The 16,889-nt window shown below is 37.1% G+C and overlaps 2 protein-coding genes across 3 annotated transcripts; both read right to left on the bottom strand.

The window, feature by feature from the left end:
* Positions 1-1,163: 1,163 nt before the first annotated feature.
* LOC147857260 (pentatricopeptide repeat-containing protein At3g53360, mitochondrial-like) lies at positions 1,164-4,382 on the bottom strand. Of its 2 annotated transcripts, none has more exons than XM_087328409.1 (2): positions 4,242-4,382; positions 1,164-3,674 (listed from the first exon to the last, which is right to left on the bottom strand). In XM_087328409.1, the coding sequence occupies exon 2, from the start codon at positions 3,598-3,600 to the stop codon at positions 1,636-1,638; it is 1,965 nt and encodes a 654-aa protein (XP_087184535.1). In that variant the 5' UTR covers positions 3,601-3,674; positions 4,242-4,382; the 3' UTR covers positions 1,164-1,635. The 2 variants fall into 2 exon arrangements, with proteins under 2 accessions (XP_087184535.1, XP_087184534.1); XM_087328408.1 differs by having other exon boundaries at positions 4,187-4,344.
* On the bottom strand, positions 4,238-5,530 carry LOC147857259 (pentatricopeptide repeat-containing protein At2g13600-like). Its single transcript, XM_087328147.1, has one exon. It carries the CDS (start codon positions 5,528-5,530, stop codon positions 4,238-4,240), a length of 1,293 nt encoding a protein of 430 aa, XP_087184273.1.
* Positions 5,531-16,889: the final 11,359 nt, after the last annotated feature.

The raw sequence follows: 16,889 nt of genomic DNA, 5'->3' as shown, positions 1-16,889 counted from the left end.
TGATACAGTGTCAAGGGAGATGAGTGGGGAAATATCACCTTTTCAATGTTCATCCATGTTCCCATCCATAATCCACTTTTTCACTTCCGCTGTCACTTAGGCTCAATGTCCAGATGGCATGATGTATTACTGCTTAGGTCAGTGCTCTTCACACTTGTATTTGAACTCTGCTCAAATGTGAGGATAATTTTCTCAACATCTGAAGTGTATTTCTTCAATAAAAAGGCATACCACTTGAGAACCGCATTCTGATTTTAGTGATGTGTCAATGCCTCAAACTATCTTGCAATGAATGTAAATTCATATTGTGTATGTGAATTCATTAAGGTTGGGAAGAATTGTGTGGAAACAAGTATTATTTGGCAAGCATAATGGAGTGATTAAAAAATCTGTGCGATAAGTCTTTGCAAATGGGAGCACCAAACCATTTTTATAATGATCAAATTTGATGGGATCAGAGAGTGCTTATTGGACTATGAAAATTTACTCTTGCAATACTACTTGATAGTAAGTGAAAACAAATCATCTTGAAGCATGTGAAGGTAACTTTTCCTTTGACTAACTTGGATATTGTGGCACCAAAATTCTAGTATGTTACTGCCCCCTATGATCTTTACACAATAAAAGTAAATGAGTGAAATAAATGGTTTATTATTCACTACGCAAATTTGACATTTTCATGAAGAAAACTGAAGTCTAGTAACATGAAAGAGAAAGAAAGATATTACACAATATGTGACATTTGGCAAACTCTTACCCTCAAAACACTGCAATGGGCAAAGTCTTCCCCCGTATACTCATACCTCTGATGGTCGTATTTGTCAAAATCCTCAATATGGTGCTAGCTCAAGACTTGAACACTCATACCTCTGATGGTTGTATTTGTCAAAATCCTCAATATGGTGCTAGCTCAAGAATTGAGATTCATTTGATACTTAACCTACTCTTTTCATTTTTGATAATTAGATTACTTCCAAATATTTGAATCTTAACCTTGCAAATTGAAACACTAACAATGATTATTTTTTATACTTTTTGATCTTGCCTACCTTAATGCCAGCAATTAGAATTTAAATGTAAAGCAGGCTTTGTAGAGACTACAGTGGCTTGTGTTAGGAACTACAGTGATGTAGAGTGACATATTTGGGAAGTTATAGCAAAGAAGTGTGCTACTTTGGTAAATTTCCATTGCATTATTGAGAAAGAAAAATCCACAAGGTAATTTGCTATTGTGTAATTAGGAAAGAAAAGCTCATAATCATGAGCAACAGATGGTAAATCTGAGCACTATATATAGAGCAAGATTGACAAGATTAATAAATTACATCTCACTTTTATCTCACAATTGCTCGGTGTCAATATAAGGTACTGATTACTTATTTGGTGACCAGTGATTGAATCATTCCTGGGGTTTTCAGGCATTCACCAGGCAATAGTCTAACCTACACATGTTGAAAACATGAGCTTTTAAAAGTAATGGAATGAACATGAATACCCAATGGAAACAAGAATCAGATGGTTCCAGGTGCCCTAACAATGGCAGGATGGATCGCACCAGAAGCATCTATACACAGGAGGTTCACATAACCGCTCAGACATTCACCACAAAGTGAATTGAGTATTTCGAAACACCTGTCAACCCACACTATTTCCTTCTACCTCCCAAGAAGCGTACTTCAGCCCCTTGGCTTTAACATGCTCTGCATCCTCTTGCATCCCCGCAGCCTCAAAAATACTAGCCATAAGGATGTACGCCGCTGCACAACCAGAGTTGAGTTGCAAAGCTTGATCAAAAGCCAGTCTCCCAAGCTTCACATTCTCCCATTTCTTACAAGTTCCCAATAGAGCGAGCCAAACCTCAAGATAATTGGAAGGCATCACTTTGATAATTGACATTGCCTCATCAAAACGCCCAACTAATCCAAAAGCTACCACCATACAAGTATGATGTTCTATATTAGGAGTAATGCCATATTCTGGGGTCATTTTTGCATAAAGATCTCGAGCTTTATCCAATAAACCAGAACGACAACATGCACTCAAAAGGCATAGAAATGTCATGGCATTTGGACAAAGACCCTTTCTTTGCAATCGTTTGAAAGAATGTAATGCTTCATGGCCACAGCCCCCCTCCTGAGCATATCCACCAATTAATGTATTCCAAGAGACTATGTTTTGAATGGGAAGCTCTTCGAGCACTTCTTGTGCTTTTGCAAGCACACCACATTTGGCATACATATCTACCAATGCATTACAAAGTTCAATCTTTTTTTCCAACAAGCCCCTGTTCACAATCTCATCATGCACTTGCTTACCCTTCTCTATAGCTCCCACACTGCCACATGCCTTCAAAAGGCACATGAAAGTGATCGAATCTGGAGAGATGCCATCCCTTTGCATCCGCATAAAACAGTTCCATGCTTCATAACCCTGGCTCTGTTGGGCATATCCAGACATTAGCGTATTCCATGAGACTATGTCTCGAAAAGGAAGATATTCAACCACTTCTCGTGCTTTTGCAAGCATGCCGCATTTCACATACATGTCTACAAAAGCATTCCCTAGCATAACATCTTTCCCCAACAAGCCCCGACTCACAATCTCACCATGAATTTGTTCACCTTTCTCTATGGCTTTTCTGCTACTACTACAAGCATTCAAGAGACACACAAAAGTGGTTCCATCTGGTGATAGGCCCTCATTTTGCATGTGTTCAAAACACTCCAATGCATCATCTCCTTGCCCTTCATGTGCATAAGCTGAAATCAACGCTGACCATGAGACCTCATTTCGGATCGGAAGCTCTTGCAGAACTTGTCGAGCTTCGCTAACCATCCCACATTTAGCATACATATCCATCAAAGCAGTTCCAAGGGCAGCATTCTTCTCCAACAAGCCTCTGTTCACAATCTCATCATGAATCTTCCTTCCCTTTTCTATAGAACTTGTGCTACCACAAGCCATCAAGATGCTAATGAAAGTGACGTCATTAGGAAATATTCCCCTGTTTTCCATCTGTACAAAGCAGCCCAATGCATCATGCCCTTGCCCTTGTTGAGCATAACCTCCAATAAGTGTAGACCAAGATACCACATCTTGCTCGGGAAGTTCATCTAGCACTTGTTTGGCCTTTTTCAGTGTTCCACATTTTGCATACATATCCATCAAAGCATTGCCAAGCACAATATCCTTCTCCAAAAGACCTCTATTGACAATCTCATTATGAATTTGTTTGCCCTTGTCTATAGCTCTCGTTCGGCCACATGCCTTCAAAATACAAATAAAAGTAACAGGATCTGGAGAAAGTCCTTCATTCACCATTTGCTCAAAACAACTCATTGCGTTATCGCTTTGCCCGTCTTGAACATAACCTGAAATTAATGCATTCCAAGAGACGATGTTTTGAACAGGAAGTTCTTTGAGCACTCGATGTGCTTTCATGAGCATGCCACATTTACAATACATAGTAATTAAAGTGGCGGCTAGATAAGGACTCCTTTGAAGTAACCCTCTGTTCAGAATATCAGCATGTAGTATGGTGCCTTTGTAAAGATCCTTCTCATTGGCACAAGCCTTGAGTGAGGCCACAATAGTAAACATTTCCTTATAGTTTTCAATTATAATTTCTTTGTTATGGTTCTCCTTTGACACTGCTAGTGTTCTCCTTTGTGACTCTTCGATAAATGCACAAAGATGTGTTAGTGAATGTTGGTATGAAGTTTATGAATGCATGGCTAATCAATCATGTCTGTTGATCTCCCTCTCTACCTATCTCTATGCATGCATACATCCATACATAGTCATCAGCTTCAAAAGAAAAAAAATGTTTCATCATCAAGGAATGCAGTTTCAACCAGAAAACAACAGCCCAAAACATGCATGCTAGATTTGTGTTTACATATTTCATATACCCTACATGTATGCATATTTATTGATGCATTACCAAAATCATTTCTTGTTTCGGGAGCTCTACAAAACTGCAAAACGTTTCTTGTTAACACTTATTTGTTTTAATAGCACTTTTTATATGTGAACACACATATACACACATTCTCTCTTTTTCTTTTTCTCCCTCCCCACTTTAATAGTACCCATTATATACATACATGCATATTATATACATACATGCACATACATGTTGCAGAATGGCGTGTGAACATAACATGCATGCATTTACAATAAATACCTTGTATCCATGCATACATATACTGATAATGAAATAGCTACAAACTGCTCCTCACCATGTTAGGATTGCCATACCACAGTGACGGATTTCTGAAGAGTTCCTTCCATACCCATCCATCCATTTGACGCTATTCAATGCCTCATAACATTGTCCCTGTTGATGGGCATATCCTGAACCCAATGCATTCCAAGAGTATACATGTTGAATCTCTTCAACTGTTTGTTGTAACTTTCCAAGTATATCATCATTGACATACAGATCCACTAAAGCACCATCAAGGTCACAGTTCTCTGAAATATTTATACTCAAAGTCCCATCATGAATTTGATTGCCCTTGTGTTGGTTTCCACATGCCTTTAAAAGAGAAGTTAATGTGATTGAATCGGGACAAAGTCCTTCAATTTGCATAAGCTCAAAACACCTTAGTGCCTCATGGTTTTGGCCATCTTGTGCATAACCTTCAATTACTATAGACCAGGAGACAACATCACGAACAGGTAGTTCTTCAAGCACCTTTCGTGCTTTTGCAAGCTCACCACATTTCACATACATATCCAACAAAGCATTTCCAAGCACAGTATCTGTCTCAAACAACTCACTACAACTCACTATGTCAGCATGAATTGCCTTGCCCTTGGCCATATCTCTTATGTTGCCACATGCCTTCAAGATACAAATGAAGGTGACAGCATTTGGAGAAATACCATCACTTTTCATTTGTTCAAAACAATTCAAAGCTTCATAACCTTGCCCCAATTGTGCATATCCTGAAATAAGCGCTGACCAAGATACTACATCTCGGAAACGCATCCCTTTAAGAACTTGTTCCGCTCTTGCAAGCATACCACATTTAGCATACATATCAATCAATGCATTACCAAGAACAATATCATTCTCTAGCAAGAACCCACTTAGTATCTCGATGTGAATTCGTTCACCCTTCTGTGTACCTTGTAGCTTCCCACAAGCATTCAAAATACAAGTCAAAGTCACAGCATCTGGAGAAAGACTCTCATTTCTCATTCGTTCAAAGCAATTCAATGCTTCATCATAAGGTCCTTGTTGAGCATAACCAGTAATTAATGCATTCCAAGAGACAACATTTCGATCAAGAAGTTCATCAAGAACATCATGTGCTTTCACAAGTATCCCACATTTGGCATACATGCTTATTAGAGCACTAACTAGATAAGGACTCTTTTCCAGCAAGATGCCTCTTTGGGCAATGTGACCGTGGAGTCGAATACCTTCATGAGCATCTTTCTTCTTGGCACAGGCCTTGAGTAAGGCCATCATTTCTTTTATGGTGTTCACTGATGCTTCCAGTTTCATGTTGCTCTCCATCTGGTCATACTATCACCATGACATAAAGGTTAAGATTTTAGGTGATTCAGAGTCCCAGGGTATAGAGTGTTGCGGTTTGGAATTTAGGGTATTGAGGTTTCCGGGTTTGGGGGTTTAGGAGTGCACCCAACTCGAAGAATCAGAGTTTGGTAATTTAGGGGGATACTGTACCAAGAAAAAATCTGTGTGTGTATGTGTAATGAGGATGTACCAGCCTATCATTTGAGTGAATTCCGTGCTGCTATGGCTACGGATACATCTTCACATGATTACTAAAAGCGATATGATAAGCAAAGAACCCTAATAGCAGAGGTCTCTACTAGACAGAGACCAACTTCAGTTTCAAACTGTAACAATCGGCAACGGTTCGGTTTCGAACCGAACCGCGGTTTAACGGCTTAACGGTTCGGTTCAACTTTGGGTTTTAAAAAACGGTTTAGTTCCGGTTCGGTTTTAATAGTAAAAAATCGCGGTTTAAATGGTTAAACGGTTTTTTTTTTTTAATTGTAAAAATTATAAAAATTTGTTTTTAAACAATCTTTTCATTTTTAGACCTTATTCTCACATTTTAGGAACATCTTAAATATTTAAAAAATTTTAAATAATGAAATATTATAAATTTTAAAAAATTAAAAATTTGACCTATGTTAAAAGCCGAAACCGAACCACAAAACCACGGTTTTTTTCGGTTTAATGGTTTAACGGTTCGGTTCAGTTCAGGTTTCAAAAAGTTTAAACGGTTCGGTTTGGACCCTCTCAAACCAAACCAAACCGAACTGAACCGTTGCCGATTGTTAGAAGCAAGAAGGAAGGAACCCATGAAATAGCTTCATCAGATTATGTAACTTCAAATAGGGTGAGGGGTATTTTTGTAATTTTGGAAAACCTAAGGGCAGTTATTTTTGTCAATATCCCAAAACATAAGAAACATAGCATTTAGGGCATGAGAACACGGTCCCCGTCTATCCATTTAGTGTACGACCTGTTAGGAATCGGCAATGGTTCGATTTTGGCTTAACCGGTTTGGTTTAGACATAACATCAGGGCATGAGAATATTGACCCTGTCTATGCATTGAGTGCCCGACCTACTAGGAATTGCCAACGGTTCGCTTTTGGCTTAACCGGTAGGTTAAGCCTAAACCGGTTTGGGAGTTTCCAAACCTAAACTGAATCGCTTTAGCCAAGCTGATTAAGCATTAACCAACTTGGAAACCGGGTTGGCCCACATCGGTTCGGTTTGGCTCAAACTAGTTAACGAAGATCAAGCCTAAATCGAACCACCAAGCCGTTTAAAATGGTTTAACAGTTCGGTTTAGGCTCGAGCTGAGTTGTTGCTCGATTCCTACAGCCTACTATGAAATGGCTCATAACTAGATTTGGTGAAAGGAGATGTATCTCGCTTATGTTCCAAGCATATATGGGTTTTTCTTGATTGACCCCTTCTATGTTCAACAATCCTTGTGTGAAAAGACTCGCAACCGGATATTGATGCCCAACATGTAATTAGTGGAGGGTCTAATAGTCTCTCTCCATTGCCACCCTTGGACTCATGCCCTTCTTTCATTGGTCAATGTTCTGAGAAGCTACCTAATCAGACAAGTAATGACTTATGGTGGTAAAAATTGTACTTTCAAAACCTTAAAGTTAACGGCTCGAATATTAAGGATTGCCTCCAATATTAGGTTCATGCCAATTGTTTCCTCCTCCACAGTTCCCATGATCCAAGTTTAAAGAAGACATTATGCGTGAATGTGCGAAATCATTGGCTGCAATAAACTAGGAAATGTTGATAGTTAACATAACACCCAAAGATGCAACGCATCAATACTCATATTTAGTCTTTACCATAATAGAAAGCACCTTTACTACTCACAATAGTAGGTACAAGATCATGTGCAAGAATTCTCTCTCCCTCTCTCTCACTCAGGTGATGATATTATGAAATGGTTTAAAAGATAAATAGTAAAAGATTATATTGGAGCTCTCAGGTGATGTTATGAAGGATGTAATAATAGAGAATAGCTCGTTTGAGACTAGAAGTGGCAATATGCTTAAATGTCAAAATTGGAATATTACAATGCCAATATTCACTCTCAATGTTCAGTCCAATACAAAATATCCATGCACATATTTCTCTTACATTAGTTAGGTGTTGAGGAAGCATCAGGGCATCATCTCCCAAGTATGAAGATATGCAAGTTATGCAATGAAAACCTAGTATCAGGATTTCGAGAAAGAGAGGAGAGAGAGACAATGTGAGAGAATCACAAGACAGAGAGAGCGAGAGAGAGAAAAAAAGATATATTAACGTCTTCTAAGACCAAAATTGGCCCATGAGAGAAATGGTTTACAACAAAATGGGTTGTGAACCCAATCATTGAAAATGAAAATAAAATAAAATAGAACTTAGGCTAAAAGAGTTCTAGTATTGTACAAAACGTGTTATGGGGCAACATACTCTATAAAGGAAATGGCTTTGTACTAGGCCTCGTTTCATTTCCATTCAAGTCTCTCGAAAAGAAGCGGGTGGTCACAGGGTTTCGACGTGGGTGTGGTGCGTGGTCCCAATGTAAAAGGTACCCCAACCATAGCTTCTAGGTGGTATAACTCATGTTCCCTTATCTTTTGAATTGCTTCTACACCACATCAAGTTGCTTTGAAGCCCGACATCCGAGGGTGTTTGGTTATTCTTTGGCTTTCTGCTTCAGCAAGAGAGAGGCCGAGTGGCGCAAGTGTCCACTCTTTCCTACATATCCTTTCCTCTCTAGGGACTCCACTAGTACGACAATTCTCAATCTCAAGTTCATGAGATGATATTCGAAGTTGTCCAATAGCAACCCTTAGTGCATTTGGTAAGAATGTATCTAGATATTTTGGTCATGTAATAAAACCTAACTTAGAGAAGTGCATGAAGTGTTCCTTCTAGTACAACATTTTAGATGGGAGCGACTCTAGTGGGTTGATCCATTTACATCTAATGTAAATTTTTCCATATTCCTTGGCAAAACTCAAAGAGCAAAACTATGTCGTCTACATAGAGCAAGAGACTAACTTGTGTACCCCCAAGGACTAGTCTTGTTTCACACTAATGGTGCTAGTGAAGGAATTGGATAGGCCACTTGGGCATCGTACACACTCAGAGACTTGCTCATATAAAGAATAGATGGCCCAAATTATGTCATTTGGTATCCCCAAGCTTTTAAGCCTATCAAAAAACCGCTCTCTAGCGATTGTGTCAAAGGCTCCGCGAAAGTCTACCAAACAACAATATATAGTTTCTTCTTATGAGCCTTCGTCTGGTCAATTAAGCATCTAAGTGTGAAGATATGGTTAATAATAGAGAAGGCTCATCTAAAGCCAGTCTATTCAGGTGCTTGAAGACTTAAGGTCTCCATATAATTGTTGAGCTTTGCTCCATTACCGCACCATATAATTTAATGAGCATATGACCTATCATAATGGTCCTCTATGTATTTGGGTCCATGGGGTTCCCTCTTTTATGTATAGGGGCCAATGTGTTCATGGTTCACTAATGTGGAAAACCATAAGGGAGGGCACAATTGAAGACTAGAATGAGAAAGGAGCTAGGCACTCTCGAGCATATATGATGTGTTCGGCTCGCAATCCTGTGTGGTCCATGGACTGCCTATGTTGTTTCTTTATGACCTTCGTGACCCTAGAGGTCGTGAAAAGTGTCCCTATGGTAGGTCTAGGTGTAGAAGGCATGGGAATAGGTGGTTGGTTTGAGACTTGTCTCTTTGTATATGCGTGTCAAATGTTGGGATCCTCTATGGGTGTTTGTGGTCTTGGTTCCCGTAGTCTCTTCCATGCAATGGCACCTCTATTGTGAAATGAGACCGTAAGTGTGGAAACATAAACAACATCTTGAGATGAAGATCACCGAGTTAGCATGTGTAAGCAAGATACAACAGAGAATCTAAGAGAGAGACAGAGAGACACACTATGTAATAATATTATTCAGAGAATGGTTACAATATAATGGAGGCGGCAACTCTCTAACAATAGCAACAACAACAAACTAGGTTACAAAACCCTTTATATACTAACTGGGCTAGGGCAATTGCCCTTTGAACTATTTACATAATTGTATTAAATCTAGTTTGTCCAAGAGATAATGTGAATACGGTCATTATAGACCAGTATTCGACACTCCCCCGTAATGGGTGTATGGGTAAAAGCATGCGAGTGGAAACACTATTATAGCCATAGATTGACCCACGTGTGATATTCGTAGTATTCGACATCCGTAATATTTGAGAATACGAAATGACCCCAAGAATATTACAAAACCATTCGTTTATTTGTTTATTATTTATTATTTATTATTTAAAAAATAAATATTTTTACATCTATTATATAAAAATATTATTTTTGTGAGGTGCCCTTTTTAATGTGAAGACAGTAAAAAGTAGGGAATTAATGAACTTTTTATTTATTTTTTATTTTTATTGTTTTATTAAAAATAAAAAAAATACTTTTTAAGTTTTTCATCTATTATAAGAATATTATTAGTGTGAGGTCCCCTTTTTAATGTGAGATAAAAATACGAAATTTTATGGGAACCTTTTATTTATTCTACTTATTTACATATTTTTATTTTTATTTTTCTTTATTAAAAAATAAAAAAAATACATTTAAGTTTTATATCTATTCTAAAAATATTTATATATTTATATATTTTTATTTTTCTTTATTAAAAAATAAAACAAATAAATTTAAGTTTTATATCTATTCTAAAAATATTATTAGTGTGAGGTCCTCTTTTTAATGTGAGATAAAAATATGAAATTTATGGGTACCTTTTATTTATTAAAAAATAAAACAAATAATTTAAGTTTTATATCTATTCTAAAAATATTATTAGTGTGATGTCCCATTTTAACAATAGATAAAAATATCAAATTTTGTGGGAGAGTAAAAAGTGGGGAACTAATAAACCTTTTATTTATTATTATTTATTAAAAATAAAATAGCTTTTAAGTTTTTCATCTATATTATAAAAATATTATTTAGTGTAAGTCTCCTTTTTAATGTGAAGTTAAATATCCCCTATTTAATGTGAAACTCTCTTTGTTATATGATATATTAAAAAACTAAAAAGTATGAACTCTTTTTCTTTTCTTTTTTACGAATATTTTTTCATGCATTCTTATGCGTATTCGTGTGCATTTGTTTGGTAACCCCCACAAATGCGAATATGTCAATCTATGATTATAGCTAATTAGCTACTAAAATGGCCACATCTAATTAGCTATTTGTTTAGCTAGTTTTTTGTGGGAAAATCATAAGGATGGTTTACAAAATTTTATGTATTTTTAGTTAAATATATGTCATTTAATTTATGAGAATACTCAAATATTTGAACTTTGGTTTCTGACGTAGTGGAACTTGGGGAATAGTGCCATCATCTAAGGTTGACTTGAATGTCATCAAATTCCTGATAATCCTAAGTTCGAGTTCGAACTCCAAACAGATGCAGTACTCTGAGCACGAATGCAGACGAAGCTCCCGGAGCAGCACAAAAACTCTAAGATCGACATTGCACCTTTAGTTTGATCCTCGTCCAGGTATGTATCAATTACATATTAAATTTTTTTTTTCCCTTCCTGATAACTGTTTGTAACTTTGGTGCTTGTTCTTCTTTCCCAAAAATCGAATAGGGCGAAGTCGTTGGAGTCCCAAACAAGGATGTCTCGAAGATTGGGGTGTAGCAGCAGGTGTGTTTCTGATTGACAGAATTTTGTATTACGGTTGATTTTTGCCTTTAGTGATGATTAGGGTTTGTCTTTTCCGTAAGTGGTTTAGGGTTTCTGATTACAAATTTCAGATTACAAGTTTCTAGTTACAAATTTCATATTAGAAACTCTTGATTACTATCGCAATGTGTTGTAACTTTGCACCAATTCTCATGAGAAATTCTGATTTGGGTTTCTGATTTTTTAAGTGGTTGATTTCTGATACATGTTGAAAAGGACATATTACAAATTTCAGATTACTATCTCAAAGTGTTGTAATTTTGCACCAATTCTCATGACAAATTCTGATTAGGGTTTTTGTTTTTTTAAGTGGTTGATTTCTGATACATGTTGAAAAGGACAGATTACAAATTTCAGATTACTGTCTCAAAGTGTTGTAATTTTGCACCAAATTCACATTAAAAATTATGTTTTTGCACCAATTATGATTATTGATTTTCTATTTCAGGTGGCTTGTTCCTCCCTATCCTAGAGTGCTGAACTTCGCAAAATTTTGCGAGAAAAAGGAGGACTTTCACAACGTATGTGGTCTGTCGCTCGAGGGTATTGACCCTGTTGTTCTTACAGATAGATTGATTAATGATGTAGACTGGATGTCAGTATATAAAGTGTCTAGATCAAGAGATCCCAATCAACAACGAGTTGTCTGTTTCATTTGCCAGAGCTTTTGCATACGAGTATTGCAAAACAACGAAGGAATCTCGTGACCCTGAAATGTACAGGGTAGCTTGGGCAATTTATGGTGAGGCATCGGTAGAAAGATGCCAAAAGATGGGGAGCTTGCAACAAAAAATGGCAAGATTTTGGAGCATGGCAGTTGATGATGCAACTGCCGACTCCCAACAAACTCGCAAGTATACACCACACTGACACACAATGAAAGCCAATGTTGTTGATACAAGTGAGACATTGATTAGTTATATGCTAAAAAATGTCCATGAAGCATGTGAGACATTGGAGTTTTTTAAGACTGATTTAGAGAAAGCAACATTGGCTGCTGCAATCGAGAGCAAAATCCCTTTGGCAGTTACAACAATTAGAAATAAGATTCAGGTACCTATTATTTTCCTAGTATGTAATATGTTATAAATAACTTGTACATGAAAATGTGCTAGTGAGGCATTATCTGGAACAATTTGCTCAACATGAGCTTGAAATTGAGGGGTCGCTGGATCCCCAACGGAAAATTCAATTGCAAATAGAGATCTAGGTTCTTTCAATGAACCTGGACATTCTAGGCGTAAATACTGTCGATGATTTCAATTTGGACAAGCTATAAGTAAGTTAATGATTCTTGTTTCTTGTTGTTGTATCTTCTTCATTAAGGAATAATTAATCGGTAAATTTCTCGGCTGTGTTGAAGGAACAATACTCCCGTCCAACGGAAAATTCAATTGCAAACAGAGATCTAGGTTCTTTCAATGAACTTGGACATTCTAGGCGTAAATACTGTCGATGATTACAATTTGGACAAGCTATAAGTAAGTTAATGATTCTTGTCTTCTTCATTAAGGAATAATTAATCGGTAAATTTCTCGGCTACGTTGAAGGAACAATACTCCCGTCCAATGGAAAATTCAATTGCAAACAGAGATCTAGGTTCTTTCAATGAACCTGGACATTCTAGGTGTAAATATTGTCGATGATTACAATTTGGACAAGCTATAAGTAAGTTAATGATTCTTGTTTCTTGTTGTTGTATCTTCTTCATTAAGGAATAATTAATCGGTAAATTTCTCGGCTGTGTTGAAGGAACAATACTCCCGTCCAACGGAAAATTCAATTGCAAACAGAGATCTAGGTTCTTTCAATGAACCTGGACATTCTAGGTGTAAATATTGTCGATGATTACAATTTGGACAAGCTATAAGTAAGTTAATGATTCTTGTTTCTTGTTGTTGTATCTTCTTCATTAAGGAATAATTAATCGGTAAATTTCTCGGCTGCGTTGAAGGAACAATACTCCCGTCCAACGGAAAATTCAATTGCAAATAGAGATCTAGGTTCTTTCAATGAACCTGGACATTCTAGGTGTAAATATTGTCGATGATTTCAATTTGGACAAGCTATAAGTAAGTTAATGATTCTTGTTTCTTGTTGTTGTATCTTCTTCATTAAGGAATAATTAATCGGTAAATTTCTCGGCTGCGTTGAATGAACAATACTCCCGTCAAGAATAGGTAGTTATCTGCCTTAAGAAGCAACTACATTTTGTGGAGGGGATGGTAAGGAGCAGACAAGAATTAGACCTGAACATTCTTGCTCCCTTACCAAATAAAGGAGAGGAAATGATATATTGACTATCCAAGCACGTTGCATCGCTTGCGGATTACGTGTAGAGGACAAATCTGCTACTCTGTTGGTTCACCTACAACCCTGCCAGCACACATACCATATCGTTTGTTTTCAATATGCCTGTCGCATTCCTACATTCTGTTTGGGGGATTTGAGTATAGCTCTCCTAGATGAGTGGAGAAAACTAATAGGTAAAATTGCTGCTTGTGACCATAGTGTAGCTAATTAGTTACATCTTTGCTAATTAGGTAAGCCGTACAAAGGGTGGAAACTATTTAGTTGTTATGGTTGTAGTGTAGTAGCTAATTAGATAACATGTAGTTAATTAGCTAAGTGGTAGCTGTGAAGTGGATTTTTGCTCATAGGAAAAGACCGCGACAAATACATTGGATGAGAAGGTATAGAAGAATAAAGCACAATATGAAAGGTCCAAGAGTTAAAAGATAAATGAAATTGAAGAGAAATAAAGTTAGAGGCGTTTTTCAAAAGTAGAAAAAGTAGAAAAAAAGAAAAAGAAGAAAAATGCAGGAAATTAAGCAAAAAAAGGAAGGTAGAGAAAAAAGCTCATAACTTCTTCATCTCTTATCCAAATTTCAAAAGAAAATATTCTAAGAAAGCTGACAAAGAGAGCTTTCTTGTATGACAAATTTTGATGAAAAACTAGAAATAATGATATGAAAAACGCACCACACAAACTCGAGGATATGTAAAAGAAAAGAAAAGAAAAAGCAAGAATAACGCAACTAAAAACCTATAAGTATGAGGGTATTCTTAGCAATTGGGGAGACGAGGGGGGAATAGAATAGTTACGAAGGAGAGAGGATAGATTATCTACAAGAAGAAGGGAGAAAGAATAAGAGGGTTATAAGAAGCTTAGTAGAAGAAAGGGTGAAGAAGGAAAGACTTTTTTGTCTAATAATAGCTACTACCATAGTTTAGTACAATAGCTAATTAGCTAAGTGGTAGTTAATTAGCTACTACCATAGATTAGTTGAGTAACTAATTAGCTAAGTGGTAGCTAATTAGCTACTACCATACTTTAGTTGAGTAGCTAATTAGCTACTACCATAGTTTAGTTGAGTAACTAATTAGCTAAGTGGTAGCTAATTAGCTACTACCATACTTTAGCTGATTAGCTAATTAGCTAAGTGGTAGCCAATTAGCTACTACCATAGTTTAGTACAGTAGCTAATTAGCTAAGTGGTAGCTAATTAGCTACTATCATAGTTTAGTACAGTAGCTAATTAGCTAAGTGGTAGCTAATTAGGTACTACCATACTTTAGCTATAGTGGCTAATTAGCTAGTACCATACTTGAGCCAGTTAGTTAATTAGCTACTACCATACTTTAGTAGAGTAGCTAATTAGTTGCTACCATATTGACAAAGAGTAGCTAATTAGCTAAGTTGTACCAAATTAGCTAGTACCATACCTAAGCGAAGTAGCTAATTAGCTCAATGGTAGCTAATTAGCTATTGTCATAGTCTAGAAGAATAGCTAGTTAGCTAAGATGTAGCTAAGTAGCTAATTAGCTATAATGTTGTTGTAGAATCTTGTGGGTTAAGGAGGGCGGATGAGGTGTCTGATGTTGATGACGCTACAATCGATGAGGAGATAGTTGCCAACGTGGCTGAAAGTAAGAGTGCTGCTATCACATCTCCTTCAGATCAACTCCACCCTATTCTTTTGGAAGATTGTATTGAATTAGGCAACGATGTGAAAAACCATGAAATATTGGAAACAACATGTAAATTTGAGGTTCACAACAACAATGTTTTTGAACACTTGATGCAGCATTTCTTCGAATCCCAAAACCTTGATTCCACCCCACCGAGCCCAACTACTGATAATGTCCAAACAGATCCCATTGTACTGGAAAAGCTAGCGCAAGACGTTGCTGACATGCAAGCTGTTGCTGAGGTGATGGAAAGGTTGTCGGAGGAGGACACACTTGCAAAATGGGTGAAAGAAGCAAGGCTAAATGGGAAACCGACTAGAAAAAGGTTGAAGAAGGGGTCATGATCGGGGACAAGACCAGTTACTCGGTCAAGGGGCTCTTGAATTGGAGCGAAATACTTATTAGTGGGATATGATTGTTATCGATTTTCCTAAGGTTTTATGAAGTTTTACTATGATCTATTTGGACAAGTAAAACCTCAAATTGGTTGTTGCTTGATCCACAATTATGTAATGGAACTCTATGATGTTTCTCCAAGATAATTATGTTCATGTTGTTCTATGATGGAAAATATTTCATGTTCATTATGTTGTTTTGTGAGATTGTTAGTTACTTTGTGAGTGTGAATATGTTGATGTTTTCTGATGTTGCAGAGTCTAAAGGGTTTGAATCTATTGCTCCTAAGGTTGATGGTAGTGTGGAAACTGTTGATGTTGCTGCGCGTTTAGAGGGCCACATCTTGAAAGTAGATGTAGCAGCTGGCACAAATGATCTGGTCACGCAAGTTGATCAAGCATGTTGCACATATGATCTAATTTTGCAAGTAGATGCAGCATGTGATACTAGTGGGCTGATATCGACCAGATCAGTTTCCACATGCACTGAGCTAATGACTAAGTTGACAATACAAGAGCATCGGAATGTGAAGCCAGGCCCAACACAATTGACCAGGGGTTTGAAGAGGAAAAGGACACCAATTGTGTCGACAGAACCTGTAATGCCGACAATACATTGATCGTGTGCTACCAGTAATTGGTGTAACAGAGGTTCAGTTACAGGAATGGAAACCTAAACCATTAGAAGTTGAAAGAAGAGCCTTGATCTTGGAGCTTGATAAAGTCCTAATGAGTGTGCGATATATGACACCAAGGAGGGACGCAAATAAATTTCTAGAGTGGGTTGTGCAATACTTCGATTTGTTTATTTGGAGTGAAAAACCACGTACAGATGTGTGGAAGTGTGTAGAAAGATTCTTCCCGAAGTGGTGACAACATTTCAAGGGTTAGTGGACACGAGAGAAATGTGAGCAAAAGGATGTTGCAAGATTAAAAAGACTTTTTGATTTTTGGGCTACTTGGCCAGATTATAATGCCGACAATACATTGATTCTAGATACAGAATATTTCTGGCATTACTTCAATATCCGTAGATGCTGTCTCATTCTACCCGAGGAAATGCCTGAACACTACTTGGTGAAAACATTGAGCTGCCAACTAACTGCATGGTTGTGGACTCCATACCGAGCTCAGTATGCAGATCATATATGTAGAGAAGTTCCACTGACCAACAAGAGCTTAATTGTTTATAGACGATTTGAAGACATTGCCAA

Source organism: Azolla caroliniana, unplaced genomic scaffold (genome assembly GCF_043228905.1).
Source record: "Azolla caroliniana isolate FFs.n. ecotype wild unplaced genomic scaffold, voAzoCaro1.0.p SCAF_12, whole genome shotgun sequence".
Lineage (NCBI taxonomy): Eukaryota > Viridiplantae > Streptophyta > Polypodiopsida > Salviniales > Salviniaceae > Azolla > Azolla caroliniana.
The sequence above is the reverse complement of the archived record's forward strand: the minus strand, read 5'-3'. Positions and strand labels throughout refer to the sequence as shown.